General features: G+C 44.1%; 1 protein-coding gene across 5 annotated transcripts in view; it reads right to left on the bottom strand.

Annotated features, from left to right (window-relative positions):
• The window catches only part of MYPN (myopalladin), a 287,643-nt gene that overhangs the window by 203,575 nt on the left and 69,709 nt on the right, over window positions 1–14,359 (bottom strand). For 2 of the 5 annotated variants that reach the window (XM_030203134.1, XM_030203138.1), the window contains exons 2-3: window positions 9,829–9,873; window positions 3,305–4,261 (exon numbers count right to left, since the gene is read on the bottom strand). In XM_030203134.1, coding sequence (XP_030058994.1) covers window positions 3,305–4,261; window positions 9,829–9,869 — 998 coding nt within the window. In that variant the 5' untranslated portion in view covers window positions 9,870–9,873. Of the gene's footprint in view, window positions 1–3,304; window positions 4,262–5,964; window positions 6,089–9,828; window positions 9,874–14,359 lie in introns of those variants that run through there. The other 3 variants (XM_030203135.1, XM_030203136.1, XM_030203137.1) reach the window with 2 other exon arrangements.

Raw genomic sequence — 14,359 nt, 5'->3', positions numbered from 1 at the left:
CTACAGGATTTCACAAACACAGGCAGTTTACAGTGCAAAGTCAAAGGAAAACTTTATTGGTAGAAAACAATTAAAGCAATGCAGTCTGTTCCCCTGTCACAGACTCTTGCCAACCCTTGTAAACAACCGCAACAACATTCACTCGCTTCTCTCTTTGCAGTTCTATCTTCTTCAGTACAATTCCAGTTACTCAACATAAGTCCAGGCCTGACTCCAACTAGGACACTCATCCATTTTCTTGCCACCCTTCTCCTCTCCCACATGGTTCCACCATTCCCAGAACCTTCCTCCCTCCACCTTTCTAGCCCAGCATCTGCTCTCTCTTTCTTCCATCCTCCTTTGTAGCCTGATATATCCTGTCCGTTCTCTCTTCCCTTCTGTCCTGTTCCTCATGGTCCAGCATAGCTCCTTCTCTCTTCCCTCAATCCCATTGTCTGGCATCTCTCCATCATTTTCATCTGTTCCTGGATCCATCTTCTTCTCTCCCCCTCTCCACCTGTGCATCTCTTCCTGCCTCTCATCCAATCCCATGTCCTACATCTCTCTATCCCCCTCCCTTGTACCCCAGAGCCAACATTTCTCTTCCCCTCCCTCCCATGCAGTATTCATGCCCTTCATCTGCCATGTCCAACATTTCTGCCTCGCTCCCACTGTCCACCATTTTTCTCTCTCCCCTCCCCCTTTGTGCCCCAGGTCCAACATTTCTCTCACCCACCCCCCCCCCCCCAATGTAGCATCTCTCCCTTCCTCCCTTCCACTGTCATGTCCAATGTTTCTCCCTATTTCCCCATGCACCACCTCTCCCTCACCCCTATGTGCAACATTTCTATTTCTCATACCCCTCTCAGTCCATCCAACGCTTTTCTCCCTTCCCTCTAGTGCCCCCCCCCCCCCCGGTCCAGCACTTTTCTCCCGTCCCTGCCTCCAATGACCCCCCCCAACTGCCGGTCCAGCACTTTTCTCCCTTCCCCGCCTCCAGTCCCCGGACCGCCTCCAGTACCCGGCAGCGATTCACTCACACAGGCTCCCACTGTAGCTCCGGCGTTCCCTCTGCACGTCCCGTCGTCGTCCTGTCCTAAATAGGAAGTTGCGTCAGTGAGGGCGTGACGCGGCAGAGTGAACGTCGGAGGCGGAGCCGGCCTGTGTGTTTGTGACTCGCTACTGTGCTTGGAAGCACTGCGCCGTGACAGGAGGAGGAAAAAAAGAGAAGTGACGCATCTGTGGGATGGGGTGGGACTGGGAGTGGAGGGAAGGGATCATGGGTGGTCGGGGTGCACCATTCCTGGGCGGGCCTTGGGCTTAAGTGGGTGGGCCTGGGCCCACCCAGGCCCACCCGTGGCTACGCCCCTGCTCCTTTACCTTTGCAGTCTTTTGTTCCTTTTCATGCAAACCTCTGATCTAGGGCCACTCCTTGGTTCCCTGGGACTCCTCCACAGGTACTGTAGCCCAGCTAACACTTTAGGGAGGATTCCTTCACTTGAAGCCTCCATCCAGGAGATCTGTCCTAGAGACCTCTTGCCTCGGGACTTCCCTGAACTGTTCTGCCTCAAGGATTTTAACTACTGCCTTGCCTGAGGCCTGCCCCTCTGACTCAGCCTCTGACATGACAGCTTTAGTGCCACCTGCCATAAGGTGGCTAAACTGCAACCTCAGTGGGGAGAGCTCCTAGGGACACCTGTTGCTATACCATTCACTCCCTTACAATGTGGTAACTGTAAAATCTAGCACACTTTAGTAAATGTGTCCCTGATGTGTTGTGATCCAGATGATGGTGCTAAAACACTGTGGGCCCTGTTCTAAAGTGTACTAAGATTGTACACTTGCCACACATTAATTACCAAAATTAATGTGTGGTACTTGCATAACTTCTGCATTGAATGTTGAGGGGCATGCCAAGCAGTTTTACATTCTGCTAATGCAGAAGAAATGTCAGTACCACTCTGAAATCCAATGAAAACTATGGACCTCTTATTCAGTATATTGAAAGAAAATCATTTTCACATCTTTCTTCACACTATCAGGCTTATTTTCGAAAGAGAAGGGCGCCTATCTTCTGACACAAATCGGGAGATGGGCGTCCTTCTCTCAAGGTCGCCCAAATCGGCATAATCAAAAGCCGATTTTGGGCGTCCTCAACTGCTTTCCGTTGTGGGGACAACCAAGTTCACGGGGGCATGTCGGCACCATAGCGAAGACTGGAGCGTGATTAAGAGATGGGCATCCTTGGCCGATAATGGAAAAAAGAAGGGCGTCCCTGACAAGCACTTCGTCGACTTTACTTGGGCCATTTTTTTTTGCAACCAAGCCTCAAAAAGGTGCCTGAACTGACCAGATGACCACCGGAGGGAATCGGGAATGATCTCTCCTTATTCCCCCATTGGTCACCAACCCCCTCCCACCCTAAAAAAAACAAAACTTAAAAATCTTTTTTTGCCAGCCTCAAATGTCGTACCCAGCTCCATCACAGCAGTATGCAGGTCCCTGGAGCAGTTTTAGGGGGTGCAGAGCACTTCAGGCAGGCGGACCCAGGCCTATCCCCCCTACCTGTTACACTTGTGGTGGTAAATGGGAGCCCTCCATAACCCACACGAAACCCACTGTACCCACATGTATGTGCCACACTTCACCCCTTAGGGCTATGGTAGTGGTGTACAGTTGTGGAGAGTGGGTTTGGGGGGGGGGTTGGGGGGCTCAGCACCCAAGGTAAGGGAGCTATGTACCTGGGAGCAATTTGTGAAGTCCACTGCAGTGCCCCTTAGGGTGCCCGGTTGGTGTCCTGGCATGTCAGGGGGACCAGTGCACTACGAATTCTGGCTCCTCCCATAACCAAAGGGCTTGGATTTGGTCGTTTTTGAGATGGGCGTCCTCGGTTTCCATTATGGCTGAAAACCGGGGACGACCATCTCTAAGGTCGACCATCTCAACATTTAGGTCGACCATCTCTAAGGCCGACCTAAATGTTGAGATTTGGGCATCCCCGACCGTATTATCGAAATGAAAGATGGACACCCATCTTGTTTTGATAATACGGGTTTCCCCGCCCCTTCGCGGGGCCATCCTGCGAGGACGCCCTCATGAAAACTTGGGTGCCCCGTTCAGTTATGCCCTCCACGTCTTCCTAAAATCATAAAGAGTTGTCACAAACTGCCTGACCTACTAAAGTTTTCACTATAGACACAGAATGAAAACCAGACTTAGTAAATCAGAGCCAAAATGTTGAAAATATGCTGAATCAAGACATAGCGAGATGTAAAGAAATGATTCCCAACACAGAAATGCAAAATATCAAAAAAAGAGCATTTACCTGACTTCAGGTGTTGGAGTTCCTAACACAATGCAGTCCAGTTGTACTCTTGCTCCTTCTGGAACCTCTCGGCTCTTTAATTTTTGGATAAAGCTGGGTGGCTGCACTATAGGATCCTGAAAATATAGTGATGCAAGTGATGTTTCAGGTGTTAACTCTGTAGCTTCTAGTTCAGTTGTATCTTCAGAGTTCTCCTCCAGTTCCTCCTGTTTACTTTCCTGCGTCTCTGGCACAGGCTCTGGTTCTTTTTCTGCTTCTATGGGGAGAGAACTTTGAGGTCGCTCTCGATTTTCTGATAGATTTGTTAAATCAAAACCACTTCCTTTGGTGATTCCGCTTTTCAGTTCAAACTTGGCTCTATGGTTTTTGCATAATTTGGGCCTGATCTTTGAACTGTGCGCTTTGAAAAGTGAAGAAAGCTCCTCTATGAAATCAGCAGCTTTGTTCAGGAATTCTTTTTTGTTTTCTGTTTCAGAACCATAGGGACTTAGTCTCTCTAGTTTCCTCAAATCCTGAGAGCCTTCTCTACAGCTCTTTGTACCTCCAATGACATGCTCCTGATTGAAATTAGGGTGGTGGCCTTTTTCTGGGGAGCCTGGCAAACCTGTAGACTCAGTTGGTGACCTATTTGAAACTGTTTTAATGTTTTTTTTCGATTCTTCTTTTCTGTCTTTGTTGTCTTGCTTTTTCTCTGGTGGATTCTGGTCAATAGCTTGTCTTGCTAAGTTTACACTTTCATCTAATTCTTCTTGGCTCAGAAAATCAGAGAGATCTGTGAGGTCATCTTGGCCCACAACTTCCTCAGAAGCCCCAGCTGTGCTACAATGGGTGAGATCTGAAGAAGGATCCGATCTACTTCTTTCGCTATTCTCGTGGTGTACTCTGGTTTCAGCTAAATAGCTCTCTTTCAAAAGCTGTGATATGGAAGTTGAAGCTTCTATACCTTCGTCTTGCATGCTGTCAATAAAAAGTACAAACAGGTCCAAAACGCATAAATATCAAATGTATAGACAGAAAATAAAAGTATGTCTCTACTAATGCCATAGCATATTCCTAGCAAAGCAATATATTATAGCTTATACTTGGAGCTTATTTTTACAGTGGATGTGTGGCCTAGTGCTTGGAGAAGTGTGTTGTTCACCACAGAAACCACAGCTCAAATGCTGCTGCTCCCATGACAATTGTTGCACTCTTTGGCAAATTACTTTACCCTCCATCACCTTAGGTACAAAACAGAATTAAATTGTAAGCCCTCTGGGGTTTGGAAGATACCCATTGACCTAAAATGTAACTTGTCTTGAGCTACCAATGAAAAGATGTGAGAAAAAACAGAAAGTACAATTTTGAGCCTTTATATTCTCTGTTATCCTGAATTCTAAACTGTAGACTTTCCGAAACAGAATCTGTGGACAGATAAGGATCCCAAGGTCTGCTCAGTTTAATTTTTGCTCCATTGCCCATTGATTTTTGGCTTTCCCTTCACTCCTTCTTAAATAAGGATCCTCTGCAATTATTCCATGCCCTCTTAAATTCTCTAGTAGATATACACAAACTTTAATAGTAGAGTTGCATACTAGTATGTTGCCCAACACATGCCATGTTTCGCCCAGCAGGGCTGCGTCAGGGGCTATGTTGTGATCTTCGCTATCAAAAGCTTGTTAAAAGGTGTGTGCTATACTCCAACATAAGATATTAAAAGACAGACGTGAAATGCACTGTAGTAAGAAAAACCAGCAAAAGTTCTCTTCACTTAACCAAGGTAAAAATGCCTTACTGCGGGGTGCGCTCTGGCATCCCATGGTAATTTTGGCATCTGCATACACTTCCCATGTGCTAAAAAATAGATGATATTTTTTAGCACTGGGGGCAGGTTGGGGGGGGGGGGGGGTAAAGAGAGTATATGTGTACTGTGCTAATCGGTTAGTGCAGCAACATTCCAGTGCGGTAACCAATTAGCACATGGTTAGTGTGTGAGTGCTTACTGCCTACAAAATAAGTGGTGGAAGGGGCTCATGCACTAATGACCATGCACTAATAGGAAAATTAGCACATGGCCATTAATTTAAAAAAATAGAAAACTCAGCCATTTTACCCATTGTTTTGTTTTTTTACCTTAGTTCCATAAAAGGACCCCTTAATAATTTTATGACCTTTTCTGTAACTCCTTTTTATTAAGCCCACTATTCTTATACTTCATAAATATTTTTCCATCTTGCTAGTGCTTTATTAAGGAACTCCCCTTATTTTAGCAAAGTCCATATGAATGGAATGGAGAAGTAGCTTAATGGTTAGTGTAGTGGGCTTTGACCCTCGCAACCTGTGTTCAATTCCCACTGAAGCTCCTTGTGACCTTGGGCAAATTACTTAACCCTCCATTGCCCAGGTACAAAAATTTAGATTGCAAGCCCTGTAGGGACAGAGAGAGTACCTGCATATAATGTCTACTGTGCTGTATATGTCTAGTAGTACTGTAGAAATGATTAGTGGTAGTGAAGCCCAGACATCTTAATTTTGTACGTAACCAACCCACCAGTCTGCCTTTCCATTCACATTAAACTATATCATCTGATTATAACTTGAGCTCCAAAAATCTGAACCACTTTTCTTTTTTTAAGTCCTAGATCTTCTATCACCCCTCCATGGATTCCATTAACAATTACCTGAAGAGAATCCCTTTAAGAGAGTCCTGGATCTACTTTGGTCTGATTCCACAGATAGAATGCTTCAATCCAAGTCTGATATTCTTGAATCTCCAACTAACAACGTTTCCCTTTTCTGTGTAGCTCTTTGTATGTCATGACTTAGGTCTCTGTTCAGCAATTCTGTCTATGCTGGAGTTCTGTAGATTACTCTGCTGTGGATGGAAGTGCCATCTCCCCTTTCCAAGCTAGCCCACAGCGTGTCATCTGTTCCCTATACTCTTGGAGTTTCAGAGACGCTAATATGATGTTTTATAGAAAGTTACTCCAAGTTTCAACAACATACCTTATAGAACATTAGTCAATATTTCACAATTATTTCTTAGTGCAGTATATATTGAATGGAAAGTAGGTGAAGGGTAGATAGGAAAAACTACCTATTGACTTTTTCCTCTTTGTTTGTTATCTAATTATAGTGCAATCCATCTGGGACCAAAGAAATACATGCAGTTAACTGGAGCGTGCACTTAACCATTGCGACACAAAGAAGCTTGACATCTGATAAACATATGTACAGTACTGTTTATTATACATACAGTATACAGTCTCCGTTAACTGATGTTATACAGTCTCCGTTAACTGACGTTAGGCTTACTTGAAGTAATCAGTCATAGTCCTCTGTACACTCTTGTGTCTGTGAGTTCCATAGACTACGTCTGCCAGACAGTAAAAACTGTCATAGCACTGACATCTAGTGGCCTCCAGATAGGTCCGCACGGTGTTGAGACTCTCCAGTGCTCTTGCAAAAGTGACAGGAGGTTGTTGAATTTCGTCAGCATGTGCCTTGCTGCTCATTTCATCATCTGTTTCATCATCAGCCGTTGCCTGCGTGTAGGCACATATCTGGACATCAGTGCTGTTGACAGCTGTTTGTAGATCGTAATCAACAGCTACGTAGTGATGAAACTCCTCTTCAGTAGCACAGGCTGGGATGTCAATAGCCTGTTCATCTGATGCGTTTGCAACAGCTGCATCTGTTTCGTCCCTCTCCACATCCCTAACAAAGCTTGCCCGCTTGTAGCAGTTCACAATGGTTGCCTGTGTAACATGGTTCCAGGCTTCTTTCTGCATATGTAGGGAATCCAACAGTGATAGATTACGAGCCAATTCAACAGCACGTTTATCCTTGCCAGTCTGGTCATCCATAACGCTCATCAGACAACATAGCACAAGAGCCCAATAATGTTGTTTGAAATTGGCTATTATGCCCTGTTCTATAGCTTGGATCAGAGAGGTAGTGTTTGGTGGCAGGAAGACCACCTTGACATTAGACAGCCTGACATCATCACTGTGTGCAGCAAAATTATCACAAAGCAACAAAATCTGACACTTTGGTGCCCGCATTCTAGTGTCTAACTGCTTCCAAATTTTCCCAGTCATCCATGAATTTGCGTTAGCCTTGTATGACACAGGAAGTCGCTTAACATGCTTGAAGCAACGGGGCTGTTTGCTCTTTCCAATGATGAGTGGTTTCAACTTCTCACTCCTATCCATATTGCAGCAAACGAGGATCGTCAGTCGGTCCATCAACGTTTTATCTCCTGTAGTTTCGGCTTGTTTGAATGCAAGTGTTTCATCAGGAATCGCTCGCCAGTAGAGACCGTTTTCATCAGCATTGAAAATGTCACAAGGTGCAAACTTGTTCAAGATGGTAGGAATAACTGAAACAACCCAATTTTCAGCACCAAAGTCATCAGCATCATGTTTTTCACTATGCTGTTTCTTGAATTTTATGTTGATCCTCTCCTTCCATCTTTCCAACCATGCAACAGTGGCTTTGAATTCCGTTAGTCCAAGACTTTCAGCTAGCTGATTAGCTTTCTCCATAAGCAGTGGACCATTGACAGGAAACTGTCTGCTCCTGACTTGAGAAAACCACCGAAGAAGAGCATCTTCTATCTCCTCAGCTTTTCCTGCCGGTTTTCATTTCCGGTGTGGATTTGTATTGTTTTGCCAGTCTTCAGAAGCTGGTCTTTCTGCTTCAAGATATGTGAAATTTGACTGGGGTTGACACCATATTCTTTAGCAATAGATGCTTGACTTTGTTTTCTAATTTTTTAAGAATTTCTATTCGTTCAGCCAGTGTTAAAGTCTTACAGTTGCGCGACGACGACTCCAGTGTACACTCTAACAACATTCTTTCGCTTATTCTGCCTGTGGCAGTAAAAGGGGCAGTAAATTTGAAATCTCGTTGGTTGTCACGCGGCAATCGGCTTCCATATTCCATGCGTGCGCTTATGCGGAGTCTTTCCTGCAGAGGAGTAGTCTTAAACCATGCATATAAGCAAATCTTGCACTTATCAGTGGTGCGCTAAACCGAAGTTTGTCCCCATAGAAATTGATGGCACCAAAAACGGGACTGAAGTGCAGCATGTAGTTAAACAGAGCATGCACTTATCCAATGTGCACTTAAATAGAGTGCACTGTATATTTACAGGGTGAAGGAGAAGCAAAAATTTGAACAGGCCCCATGTACAACAGTATGCTCTTACTGATGATGTGTTTATGCAATACAAAAACTAAGGAGTGCTTTTACAAAGGCCCATTGAAAAATGGCTTGCAGTAGTGTAGGCACGGGTTTTGGGCATACGCCGATCCATTTTTTAGCATGCCTGTAAAAAAGGCCTTTTTTTTTTTTGCAGAAAATGGATGTGCGGCAAAATCAAAATTACTGCGTGTCCATTTTGGGTCTGAGACCTTACAACCAGCAATTGACCTAGCGGTAAAGAATCTGAGCAGTAATGACCTATGCACGTCAAATGCCTCTTGGCTCGCATCCATTATGCGCACCTGAAAATAAAAAATATTTTTCAGACGTGCGTATCAGACGCGTGCCAAAAATGAAATTACCGCAAGAGCCACTTGGTAGTTGGGTGGTAACTCCATTTTGGTGCACTTTGGGCACGCATAGACGCTTATGTGGCTTAGTAAAATGGCCCTAACTGAGGAAAACTAATATCAAAGTCTTTCACAAATATGGCACCAGTCACACCATCCCTTTAACGCACAGCTGGCACTGTGCCTTTCTTACATTCTGGTTATACAAATACTTGTATATTCTAACAAAAAGATAATCACATTTCAACTTGAACTCCATACCAGACTGAAATGTAATGTAGTTATTTATCACACAACTTTAGTATTTAGTGTGCATTCTTCTCATTCAGTGAGTGCAAGAACTCCATTAAGAGCTTTTCTTTCAATGAAATGTCTATGCATAGAAAACACAATAGGATACTACACTGATTTGGAAATAAGTATGATAAGAAGATGTAGATCTGGCTATGTTGAGCCAAAGTGGTTCACTGGCTGATCTGGGTCCCGTCCCTCTCTCCATTGGCTCTCAAAATCTCTGATTAACATGTTGAGAAGAGAATAGACTGCAAAATGAAAAGGTGGCAATGAACTTAAAAAAAAACCTAATCTGTCAAAAGCCATTAAGAATTAAGCACTAAAATATGTGTACTGTTCTTCAAAAACAGTGTCTTTGTTCATCTGAAAATGACTTTAAAGAGTTGCAAATGGTATCATTTTTATCATTCCAGCTACCATAGTGCTATATCTCTTTTGAAAGCCTTACTGGAATTCCTGTTTGTTTAATTGGTTAATAGATGGTGTAATATTAGAAAAATGACAGGTACAAAGTAGTTAAGGTGTTTTAAACTGTGCTCTCTCTCTCACACTCACTCACTCTCTCTCTCTTTTTCTCTCCACATGCTAATAAAAGAGCAAAGGTCAAAGGGTGTTACATTAATGAGAGTTGAATTCACAGCATGATGACACAACCTATTAGAAACATCATCGAATCGACTCTGTAGTACTTACTACACTACAAGATTGCAACTGGATTCTACGCTGTACCTCATCTTTCTTTATGGATATAGGGTATAAAAACAGAAAGAGAAAAATAGGCATGTTAATGTTAGCAATAGTCCTATTCATTGAAATAAATGATCAACCACATACCTATGCACTACCATCCATTTGAAAATTGTGAACTTTAGTGATTAGCCACAATTAAATATCCTCAGAGGAACATGGGAGACTGTTGATTTGCCATGGAAAGCAAAATATTTTGAATGGCCAGCTTTATGAATCATGATTTTTTTTTTTTACAGTGAATTATTGCTATTTTTTTGAGAAGGAAATTCACATAAAAATTATTGAAATGATGGTATGCTTTTATTTTTACTAAGGAAAGAAGAGCAAGTTTATTTTTTTTTATTACATTTGTATGCTGTGCTTTCCCACTTGTAGCAGGTTCAATGTGGCTTACATATTATATACAGGTACTTATTTGTATCTGGGGCAATGGAGGGTTAAGTGACTTGCCCAGAATCACAAGGAGCTGCCTGTGCCTACAGTGGGAATTGAATGCAGTTCCCCATGACCAAAGCCCATCACTCTAACCCCTAGGCCACTCCTCCTCCTTTTACTATGCTCTAATAAGCACTAGCACATGCTTATTGCAGCTAAAAAGGTCTTATCACGGGACAAGCTGAGGCATCACAAGGCAATTTAGCAACTATACCTGACCCTGTTTCAAAGGCGCGGCAAGCCTACTGTGGGCTTGCCCCGTACCAATTTGGCACTACTGCCAGACTACCGCAGGAGCCTAGCACTAGTTCCTGCCCCCACTGCACCGGGGGCTTCCCTGGCGGTAATTGGGCAGCACTGCATGATGCCCGGTTACTGTCGGGTTAGCACGGGAGCCCTTACCATCTCCTGAATAAGTGGCGGTAGGGGCTCCCCCAGGAAATGGCCACACGGCACATGTTTACCTTTCCGCATGACCATTTCCTTTTTTTAAAAGACTTTTACCCAGTAAGGTAAAAGGGGGCCTCAGCGTGTGGCAAAATAATCCACGTGCTGACAGCACTTCAAGGCCCCCTTTACTGCAGCTTGGTAAAAGGGGCCCTACATGCAGAAACCATGTTTAAAAAATAAATTTTATTTTACTGCAGAGGGGGCATGTCTAGGGGTGGAGAGTGGGTGTTTCTGTTAATGCAGCTACATTGCCGTGCACTAACTGATTAGCATGGGATTAGAGCATAAGCCCTTACCTCCTACAAAATAGGTGTTGGGTAAGGAAAAGGGAAATGCAACTTGATATATCACCTTTCTGAGGTTTTTGCAACTACATTCAAAGTGGTTTATATATATTCAGGTACTTATTTTGTACAAGGGGCAATGGAGAGTTGCCCAGAATCACAAGGAGCTGCAGTGAGAATTGAACTCAGTTCCCCTGGATCAAAGTCCACTGCATTAACCACTAGGCTACTCCTCCACATTAATTTTTAATAATGGCCACATGCTAATGGCAACCTTAGTGCCTGGCCATTAATTTGGAAAATGGAAAATCGACCATTTTCTAGCTGTGGGAAAGACCTACCTAAGGGCACACTAAGGACATATTCTACCACAGCTTTGAAAAAGGAGCCTATAGAAAGTACATGCAATATCGTTTCTATATTTATTGGAGGACTCTGACTATGGGCATGAAATAATTTTAGTAATGAGTTTTAAATTTTAGTTCAAAAATATCTTATACAAATAATGTTAACAATAGATTTTACAAAAAAACAATCAGCATACAATAAGAAAATAAAATGCAGCTCAAAATAAAGGCACGGTGTACTCAAGTCCACACATGACATATTCAACAACTATTGTACAAATATTTCATTAGGTAAATGCTGATCTATACAGACAAAAAAGTATAACATTTTACATGATAATATCCATCCAATGAAAAAAGAAATAACCAAAGGAATGTGAGAAAATGAAAAGAGAGAGAGAAAGCAAGGTAAAAGAAAACAAAAAGCAATACAGGCACCGCATGTGCAAAACTCAAGATAGGACAGAATATAAAAAAAAAAAAGTACATTGAAGGGCCTGGATTTGGTAGCCTAGTCATCCCAACCCACTTAGTTTCACATTCCTGCTAAAAACTTCTGTCTTAAATCTCAGAGGATTTAAGGTTTATAATGTCCTTACCCCAAATTGTTTTACTCCATGATATCTGTCCAGACTAACCCAAAATCTTTCCAAAGATCATGGTATTCATCTTTCAGTCTCTTCCCCCTCCCCCCATGCCCCAATTTTGTTTAATGCCATATATTGGATCAGCCTTCTATACCATTGGTAAAAGTTAAGAGGACTCATGTCATACCACAACGGAGGAGTGTATAAGATCCCAAGATGATGTGAGCCCCTCAATGCTGGAGGCTATGGAACAGATGGAAGGTATAGATTCTTGCTGGAGCTGAGTCAGGTTCCAAATAGCCTATAACTTTGGAGATGGTGCTTCAGGAAATCCGTTTGTTAAATGCTCTGCAAAGCAATATGGGTTCTCCCCACTCTGAACTGCAGGAAACAGCAGGCCACATTGATAACATTTCCTCTCTGAAGCATAGGCGCCGACTCCATGGGTGCTGTGGGTGCTCAAGCACCCCCAATAATTTGGCAGTGTCACGTGACGTCGTGGGCATAAAGTCCCACCCAGTCCCGCGGCGCTCCCTGCACTGTCCCGACGCGACTCCCTGCCCTGCTGCAGTGCACCACTCACTGTGCTGTCCGTCCGTCAGCCTACCTCGCCTCCTACCTCCTTCAAATGTTCCGGAGTCCGGACTGACTCTGTCTCCGACGTGCCTAGGTCGCCGATGCCATCAGAAGCTTTCCCTCTCTGGCTCTGCTCAGTTTCCGGTCCCACATAGGCGGGGGATGATCACCATCAGCCTGCAACAGAGGCAGAGCACAGCAGAGAGGAGCTTCCGGAGCCGGAGCCGCCATCGCCGAAGCCTGCCCTGAACTTAGGCAGTGGTGGGCCAGTGAGTCTCATCGGTCCTCCTGTCCGGTCCTGCGCAACCGCTCCAGACCAGTCCCTGCATGCTCCCATGGCCCGCCCTGCACACAGCTTCATTTTTTCAACTTCCAGGCCCACCAGCAGCAGTGTGCAGCAGCAGTTTCCTGTCCCGCATAGGCAGGAATCGGGGAGAGCTCGGGAGTGCCGAAGCGAAGTGCTGTACCCGGTGCACGGGGGCAGGACTCAGGAGCAGAGGCTAAAAGTGTAGCGGCACACAGATCTGCAGGGGAGCGCTGCCCAGGTTAAAAAAAAAACCTACAAAACATTTTCTGTGTGTAATATTTGGATTACTCTGAGGGGGGGCAGTGTTTGAGGGGGGGGGGAGGGCTCAGCACTGGTTAGGTTTTATGTATAATGCTGTCTGATGGGCTCTGCACAGCCCAGAATGTTGCAATAAAATATATTTAAAACAAAACAAAAGGTGAATGTAGTCTAAGACTATTTTTGGTGGCGGCAAGTAGAGGGGGAAAGAGAATATTTGTTTGCGTTCATTCAGCACCGAGGGGGGATGAGGGGGGAGGGAGCGGGGGGAGGGGGGATGGGGAGGGGCGGGGGAGAGGGAGGGGGACAAGGGGGAGGGGGAATGCACCACCTGTAAAAAAAAAATTTTCAGCACCCCCAATCATTTTGAAAAGTTGGCTCCTATGCTCTGAAGGATGATGTATGCAAGATCCATGGGGAGTCGGTTACTATGCGGTAGGCCCTCACCAGGGCCGTAGCAAAGATGGAGGATCTGGAATGTCAATCCAGAAGAAACAACAATAATTGATTGGGGTCCCTGAAAGGGAATGGAGGTCTTGTTTAAGAAGATCTTGCACAAGCTCTTTTTGATTTGTCCATTGCTGTCAGACCTAGTCGTAGAACAAGTTCATCAAGTGTCTGGGCATTGCCTAGGTCTGGTGGATTGGCCCTGGACCATTCTGCTAAATTATCATCATCAAGAACTTATACTGCAGAGGATGGGGAAAAATCAAGATTTTCAATATAGAAATCATAAATTAATGTTATTTTCAGATTACAACTTTGAGATAAATCAATGAAGAATGTAGTTTAAAGATATGAAGAAAAAACTGTATCTTCACATTATCCCATAAAGTCATTCTGTATCCTGTCAAATTAAAGATTCTTTGGGAAAGGGAGAATGTGATTTTTTCCTCTCCCTGCAAAGCTGAGAACTTCTTGCAGTGTCATTTTCCTCCATTGCTTCACCTGGTAGCAATACATCTCAATCAGATGGTAGAAAGATCCAGATCATAACTATGCTGAGGCTTGACCTTGACCTTGGCAGAAGAACAGGCCTAAATATTGGCTAGGTGGTATATAGTCCTCTGATATGTCTCCTAATGGACTGTTACAGTGGACTTGGATTAGATCTGCATACATTGTTGCCAAGCTGCTTGTTTCTAGGGCTCTAACTTATTAGGGCTTGGTTGTGTTGGTCTTTCTAATGGACAGGAGAAGCCTCCACGTAAAGTCAAAGCAAAACAGCAA

The sequence above is a fragment of the Microcaecilia unicolor genome, chromosome 5 (assembly GCF_901765095.1).
Source record: "Microcaecilia unicolor chromosome 5, aMicUni1.1, whole genome shotgun sequence".
NCBI classification, from domain to species: Eukaryota; Metazoa; Chordata; class Amphibia; order Gymnophiona; family Siphonopidae; genus Microcaecilia; species Microcaecilia unicolor.
Note: the sequence above shows the minus strand (reverse complement) of the source record. Positions and strands in the feature narration are given on the sequence as shown.